This window comes from Podarcis gaigeae, assembly GCF_964106915.1.
Source record: "Podarcis gaigeae genome assembly, chromosome: 10".
Taxonomy (NCBI): domain Eukaryota; kingdom Metazoa; phylum Chordata; class Lepidosauria; order Squamata; family Lacertidae; genus Podarcis; species Podarcis gaigeae.
This window is the reverse complement of record NC_139686.1, coordinates 50,489,381-50,515,244: the sequence shown is the minus strand read 5'-3', so window position 1 is coordinate 50,515,244 and position 25,864 is coordinate 50,489,381. Positions and strand designations below refer to the sequence as shown.

The following is a 25,864-nucleotide window of genomic DNA, read 5'->3' as shown; positions in this document are numbered from 1 at the left end:
TTGGTGGTCAGGGCATGTTACTTGCCCCATTACATGAGAAGGAAAATAATGCCATCATCAGTCCCCAGTAAAGTCCAGTTTCAGAGAAGCCTTGTGTAATTATACAATGTGTATCTTTCACATTTTTAATAAATCCTGAACAGAAAGATGTGAGAAGCATATCTGAATGGAAGGATTTTCACTCTTAATTCTGAGAAAGATGAACTAGGCAGAAGTGGGCAGTTTAATGAGCCACACAAATTCTGGTTATGAATGAATTGCTCCCCTTTTCTTTCCTTGATTGCTGAGAAATTAAAGAAAATGTAAAGAAAAATCTAAGTAGAAAATGTGCCTCTCTTAAAAAATTAGGGTTTTAACACCATTTTCCAAGAAAACAGAACTATAATCAAATCTTTGCGGCCATTTTAAGAGTTAAAACAACATTTCCTTTCCTCTAGCAGACTGATCAAAATGAATCTTTCACAATAGATGAAAAATGAGATTGTGACTGTTTCCAGGCTGATAGCTGCTGCAATAGAAAGAGAGGCACCTTAAAGGCTAATACTGTAAATATCTAACAGCGTAAGCTTTCGTGAACTGGACTCCAGTTCATCAAATGCATGAAGTACTATTCTAATTTGACAAGTATACACCCACATAGGGTTGGGAGCAGGGTTATAAGCAGTATATATTTCATTATGAAATGAAATGCAAAAAGTACAAACTGTGACAATTACAGTATATCTTAAATGCACATAAAATCATTTGTGACTATACTATTCATAATTATTAATGTTGCTTTGTGATTAGAGCTTGTAATTATTTTACATCCATTTAAAGTCGGATATAATTATTGTAGTCTTCAGGGGGTTTTTCAACTCGTTCCCTTCCAATCTCACTCCCTACTGTTTGCACATGCACACACACACAGTGTCCTCTATAAGTTGTTCGACTACAAACCCCATCAGCCCCAATCAGCATGACCAAAATTCAAGGATTGTGATTTTACAACCTCTGGAGGGGTACCACATTGACTAAGGCTGTATTAGTCCATTAAAGCACGTACCATAATAAAAAATATTAGGCTTTAAGGTGCCACAATACTTTTTGTCATTTAGCCTACAGTTTACCTAGATATTGTATATTAGTAAATAACAGCAAAATATTTTTGAGACGGAAATCTAAACTTTTGCCAAACGGCAGTAAGAAGTGTAAGCATGAATTCAAGACAGTGAATTTAAATACTGCAATTGTTGTGTTCCTAAAAATTTTGTAGGCAAAGAAGATTTGAAAAAAGAAAATGTTAATGCTTCCCGGAACTTCTTTATGTTAAAAGGATTAACACCAGGAACATCATATAAAGTCCGGGTTGGTGCTGAGGGTCTTTCTGGTTTTAGGAGTTCAGATGCTGTGTTTGAGACAGGTCCAGGTGAGGCACACCATACCAATTCTGCTCTGCATTCAGAATTGTGATGTGTTAAGTGCTGGGAATCTGAAGTAGTGTTATGTTTGTATATTTATATAAAAAATATCCTTTTCTGCTCTATCCAAGGGAGAGCTAAAATGTGTGTCTCATACTCGCACCAGCATGTCTTTGGTATGCTCCATGAATTTGTTGGTTGTCTTTATCACTTTGCCATTTGTTGTAAGGAAATATACATTTTTCACGGCTCCTTTTGAGGGGCCCTTTTTAATTCTTTGTTTCTGGATTGTACATTTGTGTTAGAGAATAACTAAGTCTAAGGACATCGAACTCAGATTATCAAACTGGTTCCTTCTAGCTTAAGGATCAATAAAAATGTATTAACTTTGTTGTTCTGATAGACCAAATGTATTAAAACCAGAATACGTATAGTATTTGGCATGTTTTGTACTGAATCAAATGTAAGAAGGGAGATAAAGAGCGTCTTTCCATTTATCTTTATAAAACAGTAATAATTTAAAGAGGAAAATAATAGTTTTTGTTACCAATATTTTGTTACCAATGTCATGTTGAGTGGCATAATCATATGTGTTTAGGGGGGTGTGCTGTTGGTACAGGTGTTGGTTGCATATTGCATATACACTGCAATATTTCAAAAGCAATGCTAAGAACAAATGTTAACTTTATGATGTGGGACAATTAGAAAGATACCAAAGAACCTGATAAAAAGGGCCAGTTTAAAAAGTTAAAGTCATGTACTCTGATTAAATATGGGAGGAATGCAAAGTGCTCTTCTACATGCAACCCCATGTGTTCAGAAAGGGTCCTCTGGTACAGGAAAATGCCAGTACAGACGAATCCCCACTTCTGCGTGATCAACTTGTGTGTGACTGCCAGGAGTGCCAACTCTAGGGGGACCTGGGGGCCCGAGCACCCACAAAAAAATCTTGTGGGTGCTCAGCATCCGCACTGCAGGGCCCCCTGCACAACTTACAATGCCTTGCAAAGCACTGAAAGTCACATCAGAGTCCTCGTGAGACCTCGGAGATGCTGTTTGAGGCCTTGCAAGACCTCGGAACCTGACTTCCAGTGCCCCAGAGCTTCAATTCCACTTGTGGATATTTTTAGTACAGTACTTTTGATCTGGATTGGAGAGAGAGTGGCAGAAAGAGCATTTAAAGGGTGTTTAGAGGGTGCTCCCCACTTACGCAATTTTCACTTATGCACTTGGGGTGCTGGAATGTAACCCCCTCATAAGTAGGGAGTCACCTGTACTCATAACACATGGTCAGCACTACCTATTCTGCAAGTACAAACTGACAATAAGCTTAAATTCTAGACACACATTTCATTCTTCTCCACTGCCCTGGGCAATCAGTACTGTCTGGTTAAGGGGCTATAATGTTCTTTTACATTATATATTTGCAATGTATGGCTGTTCGAAAAATTGTATGGCATTATGGTAAACTCTTAAACTATGATGTCAGTGTATTTAGTATAGTCATAGTAAAATTATATGACCTGGTCTTAATTCAATTCCCTACAATACCTTTTATCAGTTTCCTTCTATGTTTATAGCAAAGCTGATAAAATTTAAACAGCAGCATTCACAGCTTTTTTATGTAGAAGTTAAGTGAAACTCTGGCGATAGGATGACACTTTTCTTGTCACTATTGCTGCAGAAGCCAACTGATTATGGGTGGGGGTGGGGATTTCACACCTGCAAAGCTAAAACTAGACGGCAGATTTCCACAAAATTAGCTCATTTCCCAGATGAACACAAAAATAGCAAACCATTGAATCATATAATTGGAGAGGACCTTGGTGGCCTGGTTGGTGGCTTTACCAGAATTCATGGTCCTAAAGAACATTAAATGTCAGAACCTTCCTGAAGAGGTGTAGGTGTTCTGATGCAGTGTAGACAGCCCATACCACAGGACATGAAACCTATAGAGGGCCCTGAATGCTAGTGAACATGCAAGGGGAAGTCCTTGTTTAGAAGAACATCCCCTATAGTCCCTTGGACCTTTCCATGCTGTTAATAGTGGAGAGAAGGTGTGGAGCTGCCTTGCCAGTTCCTTTCATCACCAAGGGAAGGGAAAAGGGGAAATGTGTTTTGGAGAGTGCCGGGGACAGTTAAAGATGGGCAAGAAAGTAGCAGGAAGATAGTGGGGACAACTTCTTCCCATGCTCGTGGATTGATTTGGCACAATTCTTCTGCATTTTCCTGAGTTTTGTTTATAGGAAATGCAGAGAAAGCCAAACTGAAGAGTAGCATGGCAAGATAATTACATTGCCATAATGTAGCAGCGAATTTTCATTCCTCAAACTAAATGGAATAATTCAGCATCTAAATTCTTGCTTAGTGACAATAAATATGAGGATGTAAAATGGGGCAAGGCAGGGGGGTCTGAAACCCCAGATTAGACTCAAATCTACATAACATGTTTGTGGTCTCTGAAAGAGTTCTTGTTCATCATAATAAGACATTGTTTCATATTAAGTAAGCACAGTGCGGCCCATTCCTGTGTACTTGCAGCTTCTGTATTCACCAGGGGAAATTAGCAGTGTGCTTAAAGAAAACAATTTGTGCAACACAACTACAAAAGTTCATGTAAAAAAAAAACAAAAAACTTGGGAGGAATCCAGTTGATACCCTTGTGCTCACAGAAGTGTTTTTGATCCAGTGGATGTATCTGCTAATGGAAGAAAAGTGATAGTGGTTATTTTATCCCTGTAGCCTCCAGTACATCTAAAAATGGGCTCCAGAGAGGAGCAGAGGAAAGGAGGAAACAGCTACAATTTCCTCTCTAGCTCATCCATTAACAGAGGCATTGCTGGATCAAAAGCACAAGGGTACCAGTTAGATTCCATCAACTGGGTTTTAGAAATGCGTACTCCTTAGCAGGATAAACAGTATCCTGGTATGCAAGGAATATCAGAAGCTGCAGAAGTAAGTTACTGTCTTTTCTTGTTACATATTTGGTACAATATGCATGGAGTGTTTCGTTTAGTTGGCATGAAATTTCAGAATACATTTGAATGTTATATGTGCATGTCTTCCTTTAATGTTTGACCCTAAACTTGATTCCTCATAACTGCATGTTTGGAAAATTTCAGATTTATCTATTAAGAAAATGGACTTTTAAAAATAATAAAATGTTAATATATTCATTTGAAATTGAAAGTTTTATGAATTTTAGTCACTAGCTATGTTGGTGCTTATGGTTATTTTTCAGATACTTTATAAAAGAACCCCAGACCTTAACGTAATCACCTCTTATTTTTATAAAGAACGCATTTTCAAAACCACAGTGCAGTAATCCTGTAGAGTACAACTGTGAAACTTGTAAATATCTACACAGAAATCTTGTTGCACTTCCTTTTGCAGAAAGGTGAATCTACTGTGCATAAGTAATGCCTTCAAGTGGATCATGCGGCTTAATTCCACAGATCAATTAATTTCATATACTGATGAGCAAGTGTAGGAACCTGCTTGACTGAACTAATTTGACTGTCATAGTTGACTTTAAAATCTGCTTTAGGAATGTGCTATAATCTTGCTGGTAAAATTATGCATCCTTTCTGCACAAAGCTATGGACTTAATGACTTTCCTCCAAATTTTGCATTATAACAATATTAGCCATAGCCACCTCCATATATAGGTATCAGTTAGCAAAATAAGTAGAATATGCTAAAGAAGCAAATATTACAGATCCATGACACGTGAAGCATGCTAAATAAATAAAATGCATAATGTTGAACATCATTAATTAACCTTGCTGCAAATCCATTCTGAGGTTAAATGTTCTTAGATACCACATTCAGTGTCATTCTTCTGATGCAAAATTAATACATAGAATGTTTTTACAGAATGGTTGTGAGTGAAATTACTCTAATGTAATGGATATTTGGGAATAATAATGAATCTTTTTCCATTTTCTAGCAAAGGCAAGCCGGCAGGTTGACATTGCTACTCAAGGATGGTTCATTGGTCTTATGTGCGCAGTTGCTCTTCTCATCCTGATTTTGCTAATAGTTTGTTTCATACGGAGAAATAAAGGTGGAAAATATCCAGGTACGATATGTTGCACTGTGAGTTTGAATATTTAATTCTATTTACATTTAATATATTCTCTACTCTTAATTGCCCAAATCCAGATTACTACATCAAGGAACCCAAATGATTGGGGGTTTTAAAATAAAATAAAATAAAATAAATCAAAATAAATCAAATCTTTTCACAGTAGTTCCCTGGGTCATATCACAAACTGCCTTGAAAGGCACTTTGGATTTTATCCATGCTGATCAAACAGACTTCTACTGATACAATGGGATTTCTGTCTCCATTCCTTCCCCTGATTTCCTCAAAATCTGGAGGGTCTCCCAACCTTTGGGGGCTGATTTTGAGGGTATGTTGAGGCCTAGAGGCATCATGAGAGGAAAAAGTTTTGTTGCGTGCATGGAAGTATTTCGTGTGGGCAGAGCTGCAGTATTAGATAAAACAGTTCGCCATACAGTGTGGGAAGAAACTGGGAGTAGAGAACTACTTGTGCTGCTCTTTGGATCTGTAATTTGATTCAGATTTATTTCTGGAATTTTTGTGAAAACTTAAGAATTTGAAGCAATTTAACTTGGCAGCAATTACAGATTCAAAAGTGTGACATAAATGCAATTATATAGAACTGTTGTAATCTTGAGTTCAACCCTGAAAATAGTCCTTCCAATTTCAAATAATGAGTTTTCATTTTCTCATGCTACTGATAGAAATTTAGCTTCTGTCAGTGACATCTTTGGGGTTGTATCTTCCATTGGATATTTAAGATAAAATTGAATTGACATTCCTGGTAGTTTGCTGCGTAAAGATCCAATTGTATGCTGCTGAATTCCAGCATAGAAATCACAAAGCAGAGGGGCATATTCTATAAAGTCTATTATTACAGGGCATACCCTTGAGCAAAGAGGTTTGCCAACATACCTTCCCCAAAGCATTTCAAATGGAAGAACATTAAATCTTGGTTAAGAACCTAGTATATAACTTTCCCCATAGTTAATAGAAAATAGTTAAGTCTATAGCTTCCTGGGTCATTAGCTTGTTCTCTTCCAACTGGAAGGGATCATACCAGAACTGTTTATTGTAATAAGAAGGGCAACCACCAATTGTATTCACCAGTGCTGATTTACTTTTATAAAGTCTTTTGGGGTATAGTCAATCCCTGGAGTCTTCCCACTCTTAAACTGGTTAATTATAGAGGGTTGCTCAGACAGTATTATAGCGTTTTCCCATGAGCCCACCACACAAACAAGATACTGGGCAAAGCCTCGCCAAGCTTTTTGCTGCAATCTATGGGCCACAGTACCGCTGGGCAAAGGCATCCCACACTTATTGGGCTCGGAATGAGGCTTATTATACGGTTATCCATCAAAGGAGCTTCTGTATTTTTGTTGTTCTGGAGACTTGGTATCATTAGTGATCTGATATGACCCATTAGTGTCCACTAAAGATGCAAACCTATTAACTATTGGAATTATAAATGGCAGGCATGGTCTGTGTTGCACAAGCAACATCATCTCTTTTACTTTATTTAGATTTGGGTTTATTAATCATATCTGAGGGTGGGTGAGACCTTTTCCTTCCTTTCATACTGGTGATGATAATAAAAATGGTCTAAAGACAATTCAACTTGATTTAAAACAAATTACACGGAAATCAAACATACAAGTACACTTCAACTAAAACTGAATATAAACATAAAAATCAGCTGTTATGCCTACCGGCATGGTTGCTCAAGAGCAAACAGGCAAGATCCCCACTGGTCTTTTCAAAGGCTTCATTACTGGTGCAAAAACATTTACAGTGCAGAACGTCTCAATTCCATGTCTTGCTCAGTCACTAGCAGAATCTGAGAGTGGGCGGTCCTTAAACTTTCCCTAGCAGAGTAGTCTCTTTACCCCCATCCAATGCCTCCCCTCTCTGTGCGTAAACCTACTGTGCAGAGAGGGCGTGGCTAAAGGGGGCCTGCCTCCCCCCCCCGCTTTGCTCAGCCATGGTGTCTTGGCTCTCTCTTGCATCCTCTGAGCCCTGCATCCCTTCCCCACTAGAGGCGGCGCTTCCCTCCTCCGCGGAGGAAGTGCTGCTTCTCACGATCTTTGGAGGCTCCCTGTAACCCACCTGCCCTTCCACCTCTCGCCTCTGAGCTGATGGCAGTTCCCTGACATCAGCTAAAGAAAGTATAATATAACTCCTGCAAGTTACAAAGCCTAAAATAATACCAGATACCTCTTTTCTGCTGTTTCTGTAGTAGAGGCTTCTTTAGAAAATGCTCTGGCGGGATGCAACCCAAAAGAAAGTTGCTGTGTGTTATGATGAAGATCAGCATTCTGTCTGCAGATCTTTATGTTCTATGGATATAGTTGCAGCCCAGTTTATCCTTAATAACAGCAAAGCACTGCTGGATTCCAGGGTGATTCCAGCATGAACCAAGGCAGTCCTTCCCTTTTTATAACTGCAGTAGGAGATGGAGATGGCAAGGGTTAGGTGACTGGCATACAGCTGCTGCTACTGCACACAGGGTCCTTCAGAAAGCACACACCCCACTAGGGGTTGGCATGCATCACACTCCCAGTCCTTGCTAATTGTTATCCTCCATTTGTATGTTTTAGTGAAAGAAAAAGAGGATGCTCATGGTGACCCAGAAATACAGCCTATGAAAGAAGACGACGGAACACTTGGCGAATACAGGTAAGCAATTATGTTAATTCATACTGGTCATGTCTGCTTGATTTTGAAGAGAACTATTTATTTTTAACTCTTGCTCCACACCGTTCAGAAGTATTTAATACTGGAGGTGTTAGTAGCTTCATCAGTTCAGCATCCTCAAACATGATGTCTCACCAACATTAAGAATATCATGTGGTGTCACCCACAAATATATTGATGTAGGACCATAGCCCCACTGCCATTACCATTGCAAGGCAATTCACAGGCATAGATACCAACATATCTGATAGTTAATGATCCACTTGACCGTAAGGGAAATTTGAAAATCTATGGGTGCAGTAATTGTGGCAAAGCATAACACAAGGCATGGCAAGGCATGGCAGCATCTCCACTGCTGTAGGAATGTTTCTAGAGGAAGTTGTGGAGTTCCCCCAGTGTCTCATCGTCTTCTGGTAGCCTTGTTCCCACACAGCCTCTGTGGATTACAATCTACCGGAGCAATCCTATGCATGTTTACTCAGAAGTAAGTACCACTATGTTCATTGGGGCTTACCCCCAGGTAAGAGTGCAAGGATTGCAACCTATGTGGAAAATCTTAAGATCATACATTATGATCAACCAGAAATGTAAAATACAGATCCAAATTGCAGTATTGCTAACCGAATACTTAAAACAAATTTGGATCCAGGGTTTTACTTCATTCATATGTCTCATATATTTGCTTCCAGTGTTCACTGTGATTTTGGGGCAGTTTTGTGCATGTGTGATTTTTATTTTTACTTATTATTTAATCTTTCTGCCTTATTCCTTTCAAAGCAGGAATAAAGCAAAATATATGAATGTCCTGTATTAAATCCAGGCTTAGTAGTAAAAAATATAATTGATTTCAGCGGTACTCAGATTTTGTTTTTTGTCTTGGTAGTATAATAATCAAACATAGATGAATTCTAGGCATCTTGTTCAACAGTAGGAAAAAAAATAGCTAAGTGATATATGAAGGGTAAAAATCATCAACTTGAATGGATAAAAATTAGGTGGTAGTTTCAAATTAGCTGAACTTTGTTAAGTTCAAAGCCAGTTCATTGTTATCTAATAAGAATAATAAATTAGCTATATTTCTTGCCTCACAAAGGCGTACTATTCAAACTACTAATAACAATATATAATATAATTCAAAGAAAGCTTTATCATTTTAATCCAATGTGTTGGTTTAAACAAGAAAGGATGATTTATTTAAAAGGTTAGCCTTTTGTGTTTTGTTTGTGCATTCTATCATATTTTAAGATATGTTTATGTATCATTTTTAATACTTTGTTTCTTGTATGTCATGTACTGTAGTGCTCTAATTGTCATTTTTAACGAGTTCAGTATATTTTTGTAGCTTTCTATCTATAGGAAATTAGTCTTTCATTTAATTGTTCTAAGCTGTGTATTGTATGATTCTGAAAGCCAAAGAATAGGTCCTGTGTTGTCTTTTGGCACTTACAATGCAGAAACTTTTAAAGGTGATTAGGTTTTGTATTTCATTGTTGCTGGGTAACAATAATTATAAAAGATTTGGGCTAATAATATTGGCCTAAAGCAATTAAGTAGTGACAGAATTGTTCACAAAGGGAAATTATTCAAATGCTAACTTGTACCTATGATAGCTTTCTGTTCCCGTGTTACCTCATAGTCATGCAGAATTATGCCAATTCTCTGGTGAGTTTTTGTTGGGCAACTCAGTTCTAGATGTGATCATCAAATCTATTATCATGTGGGACCTAAGCCAGGATTTTAGTCTATGTCTTGAAACAACTAGCATGTTAATGTGTGAAATCATCTATGCCATCGTCAGTTAGTTGTACTGTTAAGTAAATGATTGCATGAATCTTTACTACCAGATTTTATATGTTTTTTAAGAAGTCGCTCATCTAATTCATTTTGCTAAAAAATCTTCTTTTAGACACAAGTTCCTGCGGCATTCACAGGTAATAATAGGATTTGCCCCCTTTTCTCTTTAGAGACAGAGCAGATGCAAGCAAATATTCAAATCATGGAATATGTGTTTGTAACTTTTGTGCAGCCCAGCACTGCTACCATTACCGGTAATCACTTTCCTGGTTCATGCTGCCTCAGGCAGTTCTAAAATGTGATTCAGTGTGTCTTTGAGGGAAACTTTTTTTTGTTTTTGTTTCATTTCCCCCCCCAAGAATTCGAGTATTTTGAACTTTTTTCATCACTTCAGGTCCATGTCTCCGTGGACAGTAAAGGAAACGGACAAAGGAAGAAAAAGAGAATGTAGCGATGTCACTCGTTTTCCCGAAGCAGACCCTGCCTTTACCAAAGCAGTGTCTGTGTGGTCTCAGAGAGCCAACCTATCCAGAAGGTCAGGAGAGCAATCCTTCATCACCAGATCAGAGACCTCTCACAGGAGAGCCAGGAACTCTCCAAAGCATTTAAAAGTAAATTCCATCTCCCCTTCACTCTGTCGGAAGAAAAATAAACCAACGGAATGGCAGCCTGAGGGTCTTTCTAGATACCACACTCTGCAGCAGCAAATAACAGAACTGGATGAAGGGTCAGATTCTCAGGTAGGACAGCGTCCCCCATATCAGCAAAGGTCCACCAAGGGCCCAGCCTCTTCACAACAGTGGTTCAACCACACAATAGGCCCCAACTCAGTTTCAGAAGACAACTACAGGGGCCAAGTCAAGAAGGTAAGACCTTCTGGTGCTCCTAGTATTGCTTGTAGTTGCTCCAACTCTGACAATAGTTGACTAATGAGGTCTGTTGTATTACCCAAAACTACTACCATTTTGAAGGATACCCATGCTGTGGCCAAAAATGCTGTAGCTTCTGCCATGCAGGGTGGACCTTCTTCAATAATGGACCCCGAGGCATTACACACAGGGATTACTGTGGCCTCCTTTGAAACAACTAGAGAGCACTGCCAGTTATCGGTACCTGAAACTGTGGACAGTGTGGAAAAAAATTCAGCTTCTACAAAAAAGCCTAAATTTCACTGTGACTTGGAGGATGAGTCGCCTCCTGAGAATGAAGAAGTATCATTTGCTTCCTTACTGGAAGTAGGAAAGAATAGTGAGTCCATACGTAGGTTCAAAATGGAGACTCAGAACTACTTATTCAAGCATATTCAGAAAGAACTACAGTTAAAACACCACAAAACTGAACAGTCTGCAGAAAGTAGCATGATAGATAAATCCCTTCCGGTTCATTCAGCTGTTCAAAAACTAATTCATAAAATCTGGAATAAACCCAATGTAAGACATGTAGCTCCAGCAATTCTACATGAACTGTATCCTCTTCCAGTGGACAAAGCTGTGTTTTGGGGGACCATACCCAAGATAGATACTGCAGCAGCTAGTACAAATGCTAAGACATGTTTCTCTGGAGTTGCGGCCTATGTCCCCAAACATCCAGTTGATAGAAAGGTTGAGGCTATGATCAAGAGATCATTCAGTTTAGTTTCAGCCCAGCTTAGAGTATCCCTTTATTCTGCCTATGCGTCTAGGGCTTTATTAGCCTGGCTGGAAAAGGAGCAAACAATAAGGGGAGGCACACTGAAGTCACCTTCAAGCAAGTGGAGAACACGTATTCTGTGTAGAATTGCAGCTAATTTCATTCATGATGCTGCCCAGGATTCTCTCGAAGTCACAGTTAAAAACATAGCATGTCTCACAGTGGCATGGAGGGCTAGCTTGTTGCGTCATTGGCCCTTGGACCTAGGCATGAAATACCAGCTGTTATCCCTACCATATTGTAGTGGAACTTTATTTGGAGACTGCTTGGGACAGGTTTTCAAAGATTATGCCCAACAGAAGAAATCCCTCCAACAGCTAAAAAGGAAAATACACTGTTCCACTTCTTTTCTTTATTATCCTCACAGGTGTCACACAGCCTATCAGTTCCCCACTAGGTTAAAAAGAGGGAAAGGTTTGCAGTCCTTACATCTCATGAATAGGAAAGGGTATAACATTCAAAGAAGTCACAAATGTACCAAGAGGAGACTTCTGACATAAATGCTTTCCAGGAAGCAAAAATAGTTTCAGTCAATAAAAAGATGACACAAGGGGAATGACACAAGGGGAAACTATTTCACATGGTTTCTTGTCTTGATCAATTTTAAATGCAGTATCAGTTTTAAACTCTTTCTGTATCACTCTCGCTGTCTCTGGTCAATTGCCTTCTTTTCACTAGGGGAATAAGTAGATTATTTAACCAACTGTGTCATTTGTTATCCATACTGGATACATCCCCCCCCCCCCCGATTTAGAAGGGGATATAGGAGTCTCAGAGTGGAGACACACAGACAAGCGCAGAGAGAGAGAGAGAGAGATCTAGACTGAGGTAATTAGTACTTTCTGTTTTGCTCAGCCAGCACAATATTTAAAGTCTCTCTGTAGAGTTTGACTTCTGGCTTCATAAAATTCACAAAGGGGTCCCCTGCGCCTTATTTTTAAAATTGTGTTCAAAATAGTAGCCCCAGCACTTCTTAGCTCCAACAGTTCTGGCAGAAATTAACCAACCATTCCTATATCATTTAAGAAAATTAAAGTTCCCAGGTCATATATTGTTAGTCCAGATAATCCAGTTACTTCATCTCAGTGGGAGTGGCTGCAGTGCCTATGTTCCTATATTACAACAGCATTGTAAAACTGATTCAGAGGGACTTTTATTCCCTTGGGCCGTTTTATTATCTAAGAGTTTCATATCCAGACAGACTTCCATCATTGCCACAGAATATTTTTAACATGCACTTGCTTCTTTAGACTGATTTGAAAATGCATTTCATATTGGTATCTTCACAAAGTGGTGCATTACTAAAAAATTAATCCAATAACACCTGCCAGCCAGTTCAATATATCCTACCTTTACAAGAAAACCAACACTGCAATCCTGAACATATTCTTATATTAGCATTTCAAACATTACCAGTACAGCATGGCTCCTTCTCCTGCCACTCAAGTAATATAGGGGCCCTGTGATCTCAGAGTTTGACCAGCCCTCTGGCAATTCCACCTTTAGGAGTTTCATTCTCAAGAGCCAAAAAGTTATGAGTGGCCTTGTTTCTGTTGTAGAACCTCAAAACAACCTTCTTTATCTGTAAAACAGATGCAAAGTTTATACATGACATACCCCAAGTTACCCTGAGCTTTACCCTGAGTCAAAAACCTAGTATTGTATCTGTCTCAGTATCCAGGAAGGGGTAGTTTTCCTTAGCTTTGAAAAACCTTGAATGATATCCTTTAAAATTACTTGTTTTAACAATGGGGTAATCATTTGTAAAAATGTTATTTTAAAACATTTTGCCTATTTTTTTTTAAAAGTTGACCTGCTACTTGTAGTTAAAATAAAAATTTTCAATACACTTCATATTCTAGATATTACTAAAAGCTAAGCAATGCAGAGATTTATTTCATAGGAAGTGATTCAATTGTAACTGAAATAATGTAGGCCTACTGAAGCCAATTTGTCAAAAAAATCCCTAGTGAGATAAGGTAAATTTGTAATTATCCCGAAGGCCTTTTAAATTGTTTTACAGCATAAAATTTATACTTCTGGGATGTCAAAAATTGGTCTTTTATTTCCTTTCTCTTCTGGTCCCATTGATTTAGACATCTCGTAGATACTGGAAGCATACCAACATACCCGAATTCCGATTCTGTATATTAAGAATTAGGATGAGATCAGAGCAATTTAATCATTTTCTCTTCAAGGCATTTAGGAAAAAGTAGTGCATACTGAATAATTTTGGTTATCTCCCTATTTTTCCCCTGAAGTGAGAGACAGTTGTGCTCTCAGAGCCATCATTAAAACCTGCCAGTCAACTCAATACATCCTACCAAGTTCCTTCCCCTTCCACTGCAATGAGCGTTACTGTATTCTTTTTTGCTCCAGTGATTTTTTTAGCTGAATATAGTGCTAATCATATTTTGAGTTATTTTGCATGTTGATCTACACAATGGGTGCATGCACAGACAAACCAGCCTTCTGCTTTTTGACTTGTTATTGCATCTGCCTGCCCCTGAAGTGAAAAGATTATTAACAGGTAATGAATGCAATGTCGTTGGAATGATGTGACAAAGTTTACTAAGAATTTGTAAAACTTTTTGATGCATTTCTTTTACTGCTCTGTTTCACCCCCAAATATTATTTGGCTTCTGTTTACTTATGCCCTTTACAGCCATCTTCTCACTTTGTTATGTATCTCATCCATCACTTTCAAGTTTGCTATTTGTTTCATAAAACTCATAACAGTAAAAGGGAAAAACGGTTATGTATAAGTAAAAAGAGGGAAGTTCTAATTTGGCCAGAGAGCTGTTCTTCCACTGAAGGAAAGCACTTTGATCCAGTGGAGGCTTCCATAAACAGAACAACAAAGGAACAGATTTTTGATCTTCTGCCTCCTGTCCCCTGTTGCCAAGTCTATTCTAGAGGGTCTGGGGATTTTTAAATTTTTTATTTCTTTGGAGCAGCATGGGAGGTCCTGCTGGGGGGCGGGGCTGCAAGAGAAAGGAGAAATTGGCAGAAAAATACCTTCTTTAATTCACAGAAGCCTTTGTTAAATCAAAGAAGCTTCCATCAGGGAAGGGCCACAATTAAATACATCACGACATGAGTAAAAGGTGATATATATTCAGAACAGACCCCCTGAAATAAACATTAATTCCATTAATTTCAGTTGTCTACTCTGATGTGTAGCTAACATTTGATATCACCTTCTATAATACAACTTTTAGAATTATGTTCTTATGTAATATAAAACTTCATTTAAACGTTGCTCAACTTATTAGTTTATTAAAACTGACTTTCTACTTGTAAATAGTAAGTATTGGAGCGAACTTGCTATTGTAATGCCTCATCTGACAATAAAATTCATATATCCTACAATCCATATTTTCTTTGTAATTGTTCCAGTATTCATGCTACTTACTGATATACTTGGAGGAGGGGGAAAACATTCTGTTTTAAGTTTTGAAGGATATTTTTCAGTTGTTGATCTTAATTTCAAAGATTTCAGTAAGTATTCATCTGCAAAGGAAGTCAATTAAAAAAAAATTGTATAGGTTTTGAGGCTATCTAAGCAGGAAAAGAGAACATTCCTGGTATTATATTAAATCATCATTAGAAATAACACTACTGTAAAAATGCCAAAAAGCCCCAACCCTTAATGTGGAGCTCTTTAAAGCCCACAACACAATCAATCTTGCTTCTGAAGTATATTTCTTAGCAACAAATTAAGAATCAAGACTTTGGTTCTCCTCCCAGGATATACCTGGGAGACATCTTCCTTTCTGTGCATCTTCAATATACATTAACAATTGGCTACATTAACAAATTTGAAGGGCAAAGAATATGCCATCTTGAAGTAGAGAGCAGAACATTCTTTTGTATAATGTATCATTCTTGAGTAAGTGATATTGTATTATTCCTGGAAGAAATCCCTTTTGAGTTAAAGGCAAAATCTAGAATTCACCCGCTAAATTCCTATCTATAGAATATTTTGAAGGCATGTTTTACTTAACCACATGAGCAAAATGGATTTACGTTCCATGCCTCTTTTGGTGTGGCAGGATCTGCTTTTATTTGTATAGACAAGCTTCTTCTTTAGGTTTTTATTGATTGTGCCAATTACAATTGGTTTTAGTATTTCTTTTGTGTTTGTAAGTCGCTTTGAGTCATTTCTATGCGTAAAGCGACTAATAAATATTCATCTTGGTAATGTGATTCTCTTATTTCTGTCTGTGCCATGGCAAAAGGTGTTTCACATTCTTTCGTGAATGATACAGATTAGGACATCTAAATACATTTAGGTATTTAAGTACATTTAGGTGCCTTGAATAGAGTGCCTCTGAGTTTGTGCAGAGTTTCAACTCAAGCAGTGTTTTAAAAGATCATCAAGACTCCTCAACATATACAGAAAGCCTTTTTTGTGGTCAACATTTGTTGGAACTTACTTTCAAGTGACTTTGTATGGGCAGGAATGGAGAATCTGTAGCCCCTTAAGTTGTTGCTGGACTACAACGCCCATCATCCCTGATTATGAGCCATGCTGGCTGAGGCTGGTGGGAGCTGGAGTCTGGCAATATCTGGATGGCTGCTGGATTAATTCAGCAGTATTGGGAAGCTGCCCTAGCAGCGCTTGTTCCTGCTTTGCCATGGAATGTCAGATGCTCATGACTATGTGCGAAGGGGATTTTCCTGCATTGTCCCAAGCTTTGCATGTTTCCCTGACATCACAGGGGGGGGGGAACCTGCCATTGCTGCATGCGTGAGAGCCCTGTCTTAGCTCTGCAGCTTAAAGTAGCTAGTGTTCATAGAAGAAGTCAGTCCAGTGCACACAGTCTATTTGACTTTTCTCAGGTGACCAGAAACAGATGTGATAGTTGCTCCTTCTACTAGTTACGCAGAAGAAGGCATTTCAGTGGGAGTTGCTTCGGCATATAGGTATGAAAGCAGCTTCACCTGCCAACATTTCCTCTTCTGCACAATTGTTAGAGGAATAATCTCCAGTTCTTCTTTAACATCTGGACATTATATTTGACAGATGTAATAAACGTTCATTCCATTGATCCAATTTATGGAACATATTGCTAGCCTGCGGTAATTAACTCTTATTTACTCCCTGGTATCTGCTCTCAAGATGGCTACTATTCTCTCTTCATTCAGTTGAATTGATAGAACTTAGTTCTCAGCCTTATTCAATTGGGACCTCTGCCACCATTCCTGTTTCTCAGCATCTAGTAATCTTGAATATATTTATCTGGTCCCCCCTAAACACACACACACACACACACACACACACACACGTGTTGCTGCTTTGAACATGTTCCTTACTCACTGAAAGGGGGCTCCCTTGGTTCCTGAGCTATATATTTGCTGCAATCCCTATGGGAACATTGTTTTCACTTCCTTTTTTAGTGTGCAAAAGACTGAGGGAACCCAATTTCCAAATCTGATTTTTGCATATGCTGTAACTGTGCACTCACGCCAGTGTCCACTTCCGTGCAGGTACACACACTCGTGTAAATCTGCAGTTTTGTTCTTGTTTGTTTTTTAATTATACAGACATTAGACTCTGCATCATTACTAGCATATAGAAAAATCACAGAAACAATGCAACCAGCTGTGTAAGTATTTTTTCATTATTTAGATTATAACTGTAAAATAAACCTAAAAGAAATAAGAATGAAAGAGAAACTGATGAAAAGAACTTATTTCTTTGAAATAAAAAAAAAAGTCCTGTATTCTACGGTAATAAATAAAACTGCTTTCTGAAGTTAGTGCCACTACACGTTACTTTTGAAACATTTTGTGTGAAATAAATACAAGATTGAAACAATTTGAAAACTGCTTATGATCCCCTTTTAAAAAAGAGTATGTATAGTTTTTGCAGTTAAATCCAAATATTTTGTGCTACAAAGCATAGGATACAACAATGCAATGAAAGGTATTATGTATTTCAAACCCTTTGTGCTTTATTCATGGTATACCACCCAACCAGATCTGTCTTTGGTGGGTGATTGTGAATTTCGTTGAAACACAAATCAAAAGATATATTCATAGTATTCAAAAGGAAAAAGGAGAGCTCAGAAATATTTGGATCTGTGAATGCATATGATTATTTTGCAGGTGGAATTTCTATTTTGTGGTTAATGTGTATACAGGTGCATGGTTGTATTTAATGCATAATACAAAACTTTGGGTGATAGTTAACTAGTTATTCTCGGCGTATGATTACCTATGCACATCACCCTTTAATTTTAATTTGTTGTGTTCACTTGGGTTCCTTTTTTATTATTACTGAGAATAAATCACAAGTGTGAGTTTGTCACAGTGGTACCTCGGGTTAAATACTTAATTCGTTCTGGAGGTCTGTTCTTAACCTGAAACTGTTCTTAACCTGAAGCACCACTTTAGCTAATGGGGCCTCCTGCTGCTGCTGCACCGCCAGAGCACGATTTCTGTTCTCATCCTGAAGCAAAGTTCTTAACCCGAGGTACTTTTCTGGGTTAGCGGAGTCTGTAACCTGAAGCGTATGTAACCCGAGGTACCACTGTATAGACATGACTTTTCATCACAGGAGTCATTCTATTTAGGAATTTCTCTTCACTGATGCAGACCTGTATCACAGTGGTAGAAATGATAGTGAGCATGTTAATTCTACTTCTGAGGAAATCTATCAGGTTAACATTTAGTTTAAGATAATGGTAGAGAATGTCCAGCCTATAAACCTAATTAGGTCTATCAAGCCCCATTTGGACCACCAGATTGTTTTGGCCAAGCCATGCCCATATGTCCCTCACCTGACATCAGGCTCAGGACTGATAAAGCCATAGCTACAAACATTGAATTCATTTGCAGCTTAAATTCATCACTATTTGAATGTGGTGCCTTACGTTGCACTGCTTTCAGCAGGGACCAGATACACTCAGATATCCCAGTTGCTCCCAAGTGTATCTGATCTGACAACAGTGTGACAGGAGAAGACACCAAATTCAAACTGCACCGAAGGTTAAGCCACTTCAAAGAAACAATCAGGAGTGAACTCTTGATTGTTTCTTTACAGTCAGAGCTTTACCTCTCCTGTGCCTAATGTCAAATTGAGGTCAGGGGATTGACAAGTGGTCACTCTGTGAAGAGTTAACTACTTTCATCCAGCCTTCTTGCTAAAAGTTGCCCCAACCTTTGTTTAATATATTTAAATTTAAATTTCATTTTAAATTCCTTTCACATTTCCCCAAAGTCACCATAAAATGCACCAATTCTACGTTCACTAGGATGAGTCATTCCATGCATGGTTCTTTCCTTCAATGAATTAAAACTTTGGATCCAACCCATTATCATAACTAACCTGTCATCTTTTCGTCCAGCCTATCTTACCAGATCAGAAATCCAGAGGAATAGTTAATATTCTCCTCACTGCTTAGGAAGGCAATACAGATGACCATTACTTTAGTAGAGGCACATACTCAACTTCCTATTAAAATGAAATGGGATTTCAAAGTGCTTAATTTGGACTAACTCTAGATCTTTTCTATGGAGTGTCTTGATTTACATTTGCATAACTTAAATACCATCTTCCCCATCTACAGACTCAATATTGTGTACTTTTTATATAAATATATGTGTCTTCTTGTTGTTTCGTGCAATATGCATGTTAGACAAGTCAAATAAGTTAAAGGAAATAGTTAATTTTAAACAGATGGAAGAGCGATGGCTGGTTTTCAATTTGTCTGTGTAACTTGTAATTTCACCCTATTTATGCAATACAATGAGAGGTAACTTGTTGTCTTTTTTTATAACTTGGTGGGAGAATGATATATTCTAGTTTAACTGTATTTCATTTAAATTTCAAAAGATATAATTGTTTTCTTTGGATAATATTTATAGATTACAGCCATTTTGTTACAAAGATAGCCAATGCATATTGTGAAACAAGCCTTTAGGAATGAAGAATAAATGTGGAAGTAATGGAAGACAGAGTTGGAAATCCACTGGACTCCAATAAGTGAAAGAAACTACAATGTTCACTCCAGTCTAGGGAATGCAGAACCAAGCCAGAGGGGAAACACAAGTCAATATTCAAGGGGCACAGCCATCTTTGTTTGCAACACATTTCCAGTGTGTTAAAAATAACCACTGTGGCTGTTATCATTTTGAACAAAAATGCATATAATTGCAGTGAAAAGCTGGTTTCATGATTTTATAATGTGGGAGCTTACATCTTATTATACAGTATTGTCTAATGCATATATTAGAGTGTTGTTGTTATAAATGGAAAAATGGAAGGGAAAGACACATATCTGAGCTTGCAATACATAGCTTGAATAAGAAATCTCCATAGTGCTTCCCTGAATAGAAATCAACATTTTTTTCCTGAATTTGCTGTGATGTGTGCTCAGGAATTCAAAACAAACTCATATTCCTCAATTTATTTCAAGCTGCTGTAACAAGTAGTTTTCAGCCATAATAATAATGTGATGTTCTGCACCAAATTCAATCTGCAATCCTCAACATGCTTAATAGGGGGTAAGTTTTATTGAACTGAGTAAACAAATTGGGGTTATGCTGCTTTCTCTTCCCATGCCTCCATTAGTGTTTTTTGGGGCTCTTCAAATTAAATGGGTTTACTGCTTTGGTACTTTTCAGTTAATATTCATATTGAATGTGTAAGATATGTATAGTCTTTGACACCAACAGTTAAGTAGTGCCATGGTCAGACTGGGAAAAGGGAATCTAAGAGATTTTCCAGCGTCATATGAAGAGGCATGCAGTTTTGTTCCTGGTATGTTACTGGTTGGAAATTATCTTATGGTCCACTCTAAAATAGAATGTCTTAAGATGGATTCAAATAACCTCCCCCCCCCCCCCGCTACACAATGATGTTTTGTGGGACAAAAGTCTAACCTGCCAAATTTCCTTTCTAGATACATCACAAACAGCTTTTTGTGAGATTCAAAGGATTATTTTGATCTACTTTAGAATCTGACAACTCTTGAGTGAACGCATAATTCTTTTGCTACCTGGAAATTCAGAAGGGAGCTCTGAAGTTTCTCTTTGTAGAAGGCAAGAGAGAGATTAACTGAACAGAGTCTGAGATCTTAAGGTCAAGGATATATCCCCTAAGAGAAAAGAAACAGCAGAATTTGCCCATGAGATAATGTATCTTGATAGAAAGGATTTCACAAACACTGCAAGTAGAGATGAGTTTGGAGTAGTCTAAACATTCTGTTGTAAAGAGAGAGAGAGAGAACACATCTGGTGTCCTATTCCCAATACCTCTCCAATATAGTAAGCCTGCAACTTACGTGAGGTAATGTTTCAGGGATCGTTTCAAAGCAAAAATCACATATCGTCAAAACATATTTGGTTCAGTGGCACGTAGGATTCCCCCCCCCCCCCAGATGCCTGTCCCCTTTCAAAAAAAATTTTTTTGCCAAGTGCGTAAAGCTGAATGCACACAAGTTAAATGTGCATAAGCTGCGGGCTTACTGTATGCTTAAACCAGACAGTTGAACCTTGCGTAACAGATGGGCATAAAAGATATTGGAGGTTACAAGAGAAGGCTCAGAGGAGTACCAGATTATAGTGGCAGAACAAAGCAATGATGAGATTGGATGCAGTAGGGAACTAACCTTGCTGTCGGTGGATATACTGGGCTGTGCCAAAGGAGGAATACAGGATGGGTACTTCAAATGAAAGGGAAATCCTCATACCATGCACACCTGTGGCTCTGCACACAAAAATCACAAATGTGGCCCATAGATATGTCTGTATGAAAAGTCAGATGGGCACAAGCAAGCAGCTGGATACACAGCAGGGTAAACCTGCAGATTACACAGTCTGCGGTAGTCCCCGTTAGTCATGTAGACAATAATAAAAGTGGGTAGGGAGGTATGATAAGATTTTAAGCAGAGACAACACTGACGTAGAGCATCAACAAACATCTCACCCGGGTTCATAGTTAATCTCAGGACTGATTGATAACATTAACAGTAGAGTGCAGAAGCCATTTCCACACGGTTGTGTCCTGCACCTTTCGGCATCATGTACAACAGGTAGATCATGACCTAACAGTAGATTATTGGACATCTGTGGTAGATCACTGGCTCCCCCCAAAGAAACTCAACAACTTCGGCTCCCCTTAAAAAAGCTCAACATTTTTGCTCTGCACTGCCCAAAAATGGGGCTTTCCTCACCCCCCCAAAAAAGTTCAACAACTTCGACGTGAACCCCCAAAAAGGGGGTAGATCCCTGCCAGTTTTTAAATCTGTGAGTAGATCGCAGTCTCTTGGGAATTGGCCACCCCTGATGTACAGGAAATAATCACAAGGATGCCACAAATGATGTTACTTCCCATGCTAATGGTGTGATACTGAAATGGAAAATACATGTGGCATAAAATGGTATGAGGTCCTGCTGTGTGGAAATGTGTATAACCCAGTCTGATAAAGTATGGTTCTGTTCTTATACTGCTAATAAACTGCATTGTCTGCAACTTCTAGCAAAACAGTCCTCTTTGCATGTGGACTAGGAAGATGCTGGTATGGACCATTGCTTACTGCCTGGCACTGTGGCCCAAATTGTGGAGATTGCTAGCCATGTATGCATATCTGCTCAGTTGCTGAAATTAGGGCATGCTGCATGTCCCTTCAGTATATGCAGATGGTATTTGTCAAGATTTCCATTGAGAGAGATATGCTCCAGGCAGCAAAACCACCTTTGTACACAGTTACTGTCTCAAGCAAAAGCTAAGACCGAGTGTAAACCATTTCTTCCAGCTGCTAACAATTCTTTCCAAAATATTCATTCACTCTTGAAATAGCAAGTTTGATTTAAAGATGTTGTGAATTAAGATCTGGTTTTCATTTAACTAAACACTGATCACTATCAGGATATGGACTTTGCTTTTCTTCTTAGGCTGTTTTCATTTGTTTCTTCTGCACCCTTTTAATGGAATATGTAGGTCTCTGGAAAGGTAAGGTTATCAATTTCAAGCCTGGTGTGTGTAATGTAACAAATTGCTCCAAATACAACACTTCGTTTATTGTATTTTTCTAATACTGGGGAGAATCCTGGTTTGTTTGTTTTTTTCATTTAATCAAATTCATTCCTCATTCATATTCAGGAATCGAGAATAAAAAGTTTTAACAGACTAATTTCACAGCACACCATAAGCATCATATCTGAAGAACAAGGGGCCCTTTCTAATGCTTGCAATTTTTTCTACATTCCTTCAAAAATGGGACCTGAATTTGTCACTGTGAAGCCTTGCACGGTGGGGAAAACGCACTACCACCGCTGGAGAAATCCTGCGTTTAAACCATTACTGCACCACGTATTCATACATTGTATTAATTTGTCTTCACCCTGTGACTGAGTTTACTAAAGGACTGTGGGACTACACATACTTTTCAAAAACCAGCATGCATGATTTGTTTTTGTTTTTACACATTGTCTAAGTTATATGTTAATAGTTTCTTTTCTTAAAAACCCTTTATTTTTTCAGTGATGCCGATGACCACAAGCCTCTAAAAAAGGGAAGCAGGACACCTTCAGACAGGACTGTGAAAAAAGAGGACAGCGATGATAGTTTAGTTGACTATGGAGAAGGAGTTAATGGTCAGTTCAATGAGGATGGCTCCTTTATTGGACAATACAGTGGTAAAAAAGAGAAAGAACCCGCAGAAGGGAATGAAAGTTCTGAGGCTCCTTCACCTGTCAACGCAATGAATTCATTTGTCTAATTGAAAAAAAGAACTCTTGCCCCATTCATACTACATTTCCATTATTATTATTTTCAAGCATTTGTACATCTCCCCCACTTTATGAACATGAAGGAAACAAATATTCCACACGGCAAAGTGTTTATGTAATAAGTACATATAGGTGAAACTGTTAAACTATATAACAGTAAGTGGTATGTTAGTATGACTCAGAATGCAAAACATTTTGCACAGATACTTGCTTTTTTACAAGACTAAAAAAAGAGCAACATCAACTAAGAATAACGAAAAGTACAGTATAATGCATGCGAAGCGCTGCATACGTCCCGGGCAAAGCCAGTTTATGCCACTGAAAATGGTTTTGATACTTCGTTATGCAGTCCTCAACTGAATCCCTGGATATGAAGCCCATTTTCATTGTCAGAGTGTTATAGTAGTATTATATAGAACTTCAATGTCTTTGTGGACATTGTTGTGAAATTGGTGACTTAATTGTCTAGATATCATTATGTCTTTTTGCAAGACAGTTAGGAACAGTATGTACAGTATATGATTGATAAATGACTTTTAAGTATGATACTTGCATTTGCTGATGCTTACTGAGATCCTGATACCTGCTCTTTGCTCCTCTTGTAGCCTTTCTAATCCAAGTATTACTGCAGCACAGTGTTCTCTTTTTGACATCCAATGTACATTGTATCTTTCTCTTTTTTTAGGACATACAACAACATGCATTGAAATGCATTTTGGAATTTATACAGTTATGGAAGTGAAATTTTCAAATGATATAGAAATATTCCAGAAACCATACAGGGCAAAATACATTCAGTGCCTTTATATACGTGTACATTCAATAATGTACTGTAGCTGGTCATAACCAATCGGGAACTTTCCTTGTGCAAGGTAGCATTGAAATGAAAAGTTGCAAATTCAAAATTCACAATTTGATTCATTTTGATGGAACTTGTGAAGGAAATGCTCCCTGCGGTTTGTGTTGCACCTCAGTAAGCTGGTACAATAGTATATGACTAATGAACTGACATCATTGCCAAAGTAATTTAATTATTGTTAAATTCCCAGATATGTTCAACAGGTACAGAAGAGTTCGTTTTTACGTGATATAAAACTCATTAAAGTTTCTTTCTTTTCTGGAGATAAACTATAGACAAGCTAATGCAACTTACACTTTCATGGCCTTATGCAGTTTACACAAAGATGGCTGAATTAGTATATTTTGCTAACATAGGGAAACACAAAAAAGCTCATGATATTCTAAGATACCATGCTCACAAAAGCACATTTCCTTTCCCAGTAAGTCCAAGACCCTCTGACACCACTTTTACCATTATGCTTGGCATGAAGCTGCTACTCAAGAGCCACAGCATTCAAGTGAAATTTGACAAATGTTAAGTAAGTTTAGTCATAAATTACCACTATCATCTGTTAGAATGTTTTCTGCAAACACACACACACACAATCAATATCACAGAAATGGTTACCTCCAAATATGAAATTTTATATAACAACCTATGGTTGAAGGAATGCTCAGTTTCATTTGCCAATAAATTGGTTTTTCATAACTTGCATCAAGTTTAATTTTAAGTAAGCTTTTTATATGTAGATATTTTGTTGAATTTGTAAATACACTTAAAGTGTAGATGCTATATGCTTCTAGGTGTTTGAAAATGCTTTTGTTGTACTGTGTATGAAGTACTCTAACCAACAGAGTGCATGGTATTTTACAGCATCTACCTAAATATATGTAATTCAAAATTTGAGATAACATGCCCGTTAGGCTGCTACTGTGTAACTTCTATCCATTTTTTGTGCAGGTCCTTAAGGAATGGAGGTGGCACAGCAGCAGTACTTGACAGATTGCACCCAATATCATTATAGGTTGAGTTATTGCTTTTCACTTAATCACAGCACACTTGTTGCAGCTTTGATGCATATACTATGGGACCTATAGTATAGGTTAACTTATAGTATAAATTAAGCACAATTTAAAATACTCACCTTATAAGCATGGCAACACTTAGAGCTGGAAAACAGTTATGCAGCACTGACTGAAAAAGCACAAAAAGGATAAAACATTCCTACAAAGATTTACCAACAGTATTGGAGACCAGCATAATTTTACAATTAAATGTAGATGCTAAATTTATCCATGCATGTGAAAATACACAGAGGAGATTACTTCTGTAATGGTGCAACACATTTTGTATTAAAATAAATGTGGTTTTAAAATTTCACTTGCTGTTCAGTCTCATGCAATAATACCGAACAGATTGTTGTCATCATCCATACCCTAGCCCTATACTCTTAAGATCACACATTAGGTAAAAATAGATTAATTATAGGCTCAACAGACGAAAGTGCATGAAACTTTGTGAAACTTCTTTTTTTCCTCCCTGCCCACCCCCACCCCCGGTGCCACTCTCGTGTTTTCCTGGGATTTGGGGTGGTAGAGTATTAAATAGTTTTCTATTTATTGCACATTGCAGATG

General features: G+C 37.9%; 2 protein-coding genes across 51 annotated transcripts in view; both read left to right on the top strand.

The window, feature by feature from the left end:
- Positions 1-25,609, top strand: part of NRCAM (neuronal cell adhesion molecule) — a 138,939-nt gene extending 113,330 nt beyond the window's left edge. For 31 of the 50 annotated variants that reach the window (XM_083698959.1, XM_083698975.1, XM_083699000.1 and 28 more), the window contains 4 exons: positions 1,256-1,408; positions 5,350-5,481; positions 8,067-8,145; positions 23,141-25,609. In XM_083698959.1, coding sequence (XP_083555085.1) covers positions 1,256-1,408; positions 5,350-5,481; positions 8,067-8,145; positions 23,141-23,378 — 602 coding nt within the window. In that variant the 3' untranslated portion in view covers positions 23,379-25,609. Of the gene's footprint in view, positions 1-1,255; positions 1,409-5,349; positions 5,482-8,066; positions 8,158-17,196; positions 17,259-23,140 lie in introns of all 50 variants that reach the window. The other 19 variants (XM_083698993.1, XM_083698986.1, XM_083698978.1 and 16 more) reach the window with 5 other exon arrangements.
- Positions 8,164-15,018, top strand: LOC310825570 (uncharacterized protein). The gene has a single exon (XM_083699418.1). The coding sequence runs from the start codon at positions 10,887-10,889 to the stop codon at positions 12,144-12,146; it is 1,260 nt and encodes a 419-aa protein (XP_083555544.1). The 5' UTR covers positions 8,164-10,886; the 3' UTR covers positions 12,147-15,018.
- Positions 25,610-25,864: the final 255 nt, after the last annotated feature.

What these genes read in the sequence shown, in the direction of transcription:
- LOC310825570 (XM_083699418.1), top strand. Translation starts at nt 10,887, where the DNA reads ATGAGGTCTGTTGTATTACCCAAAACTACTACCATTTTGAAGGATACC.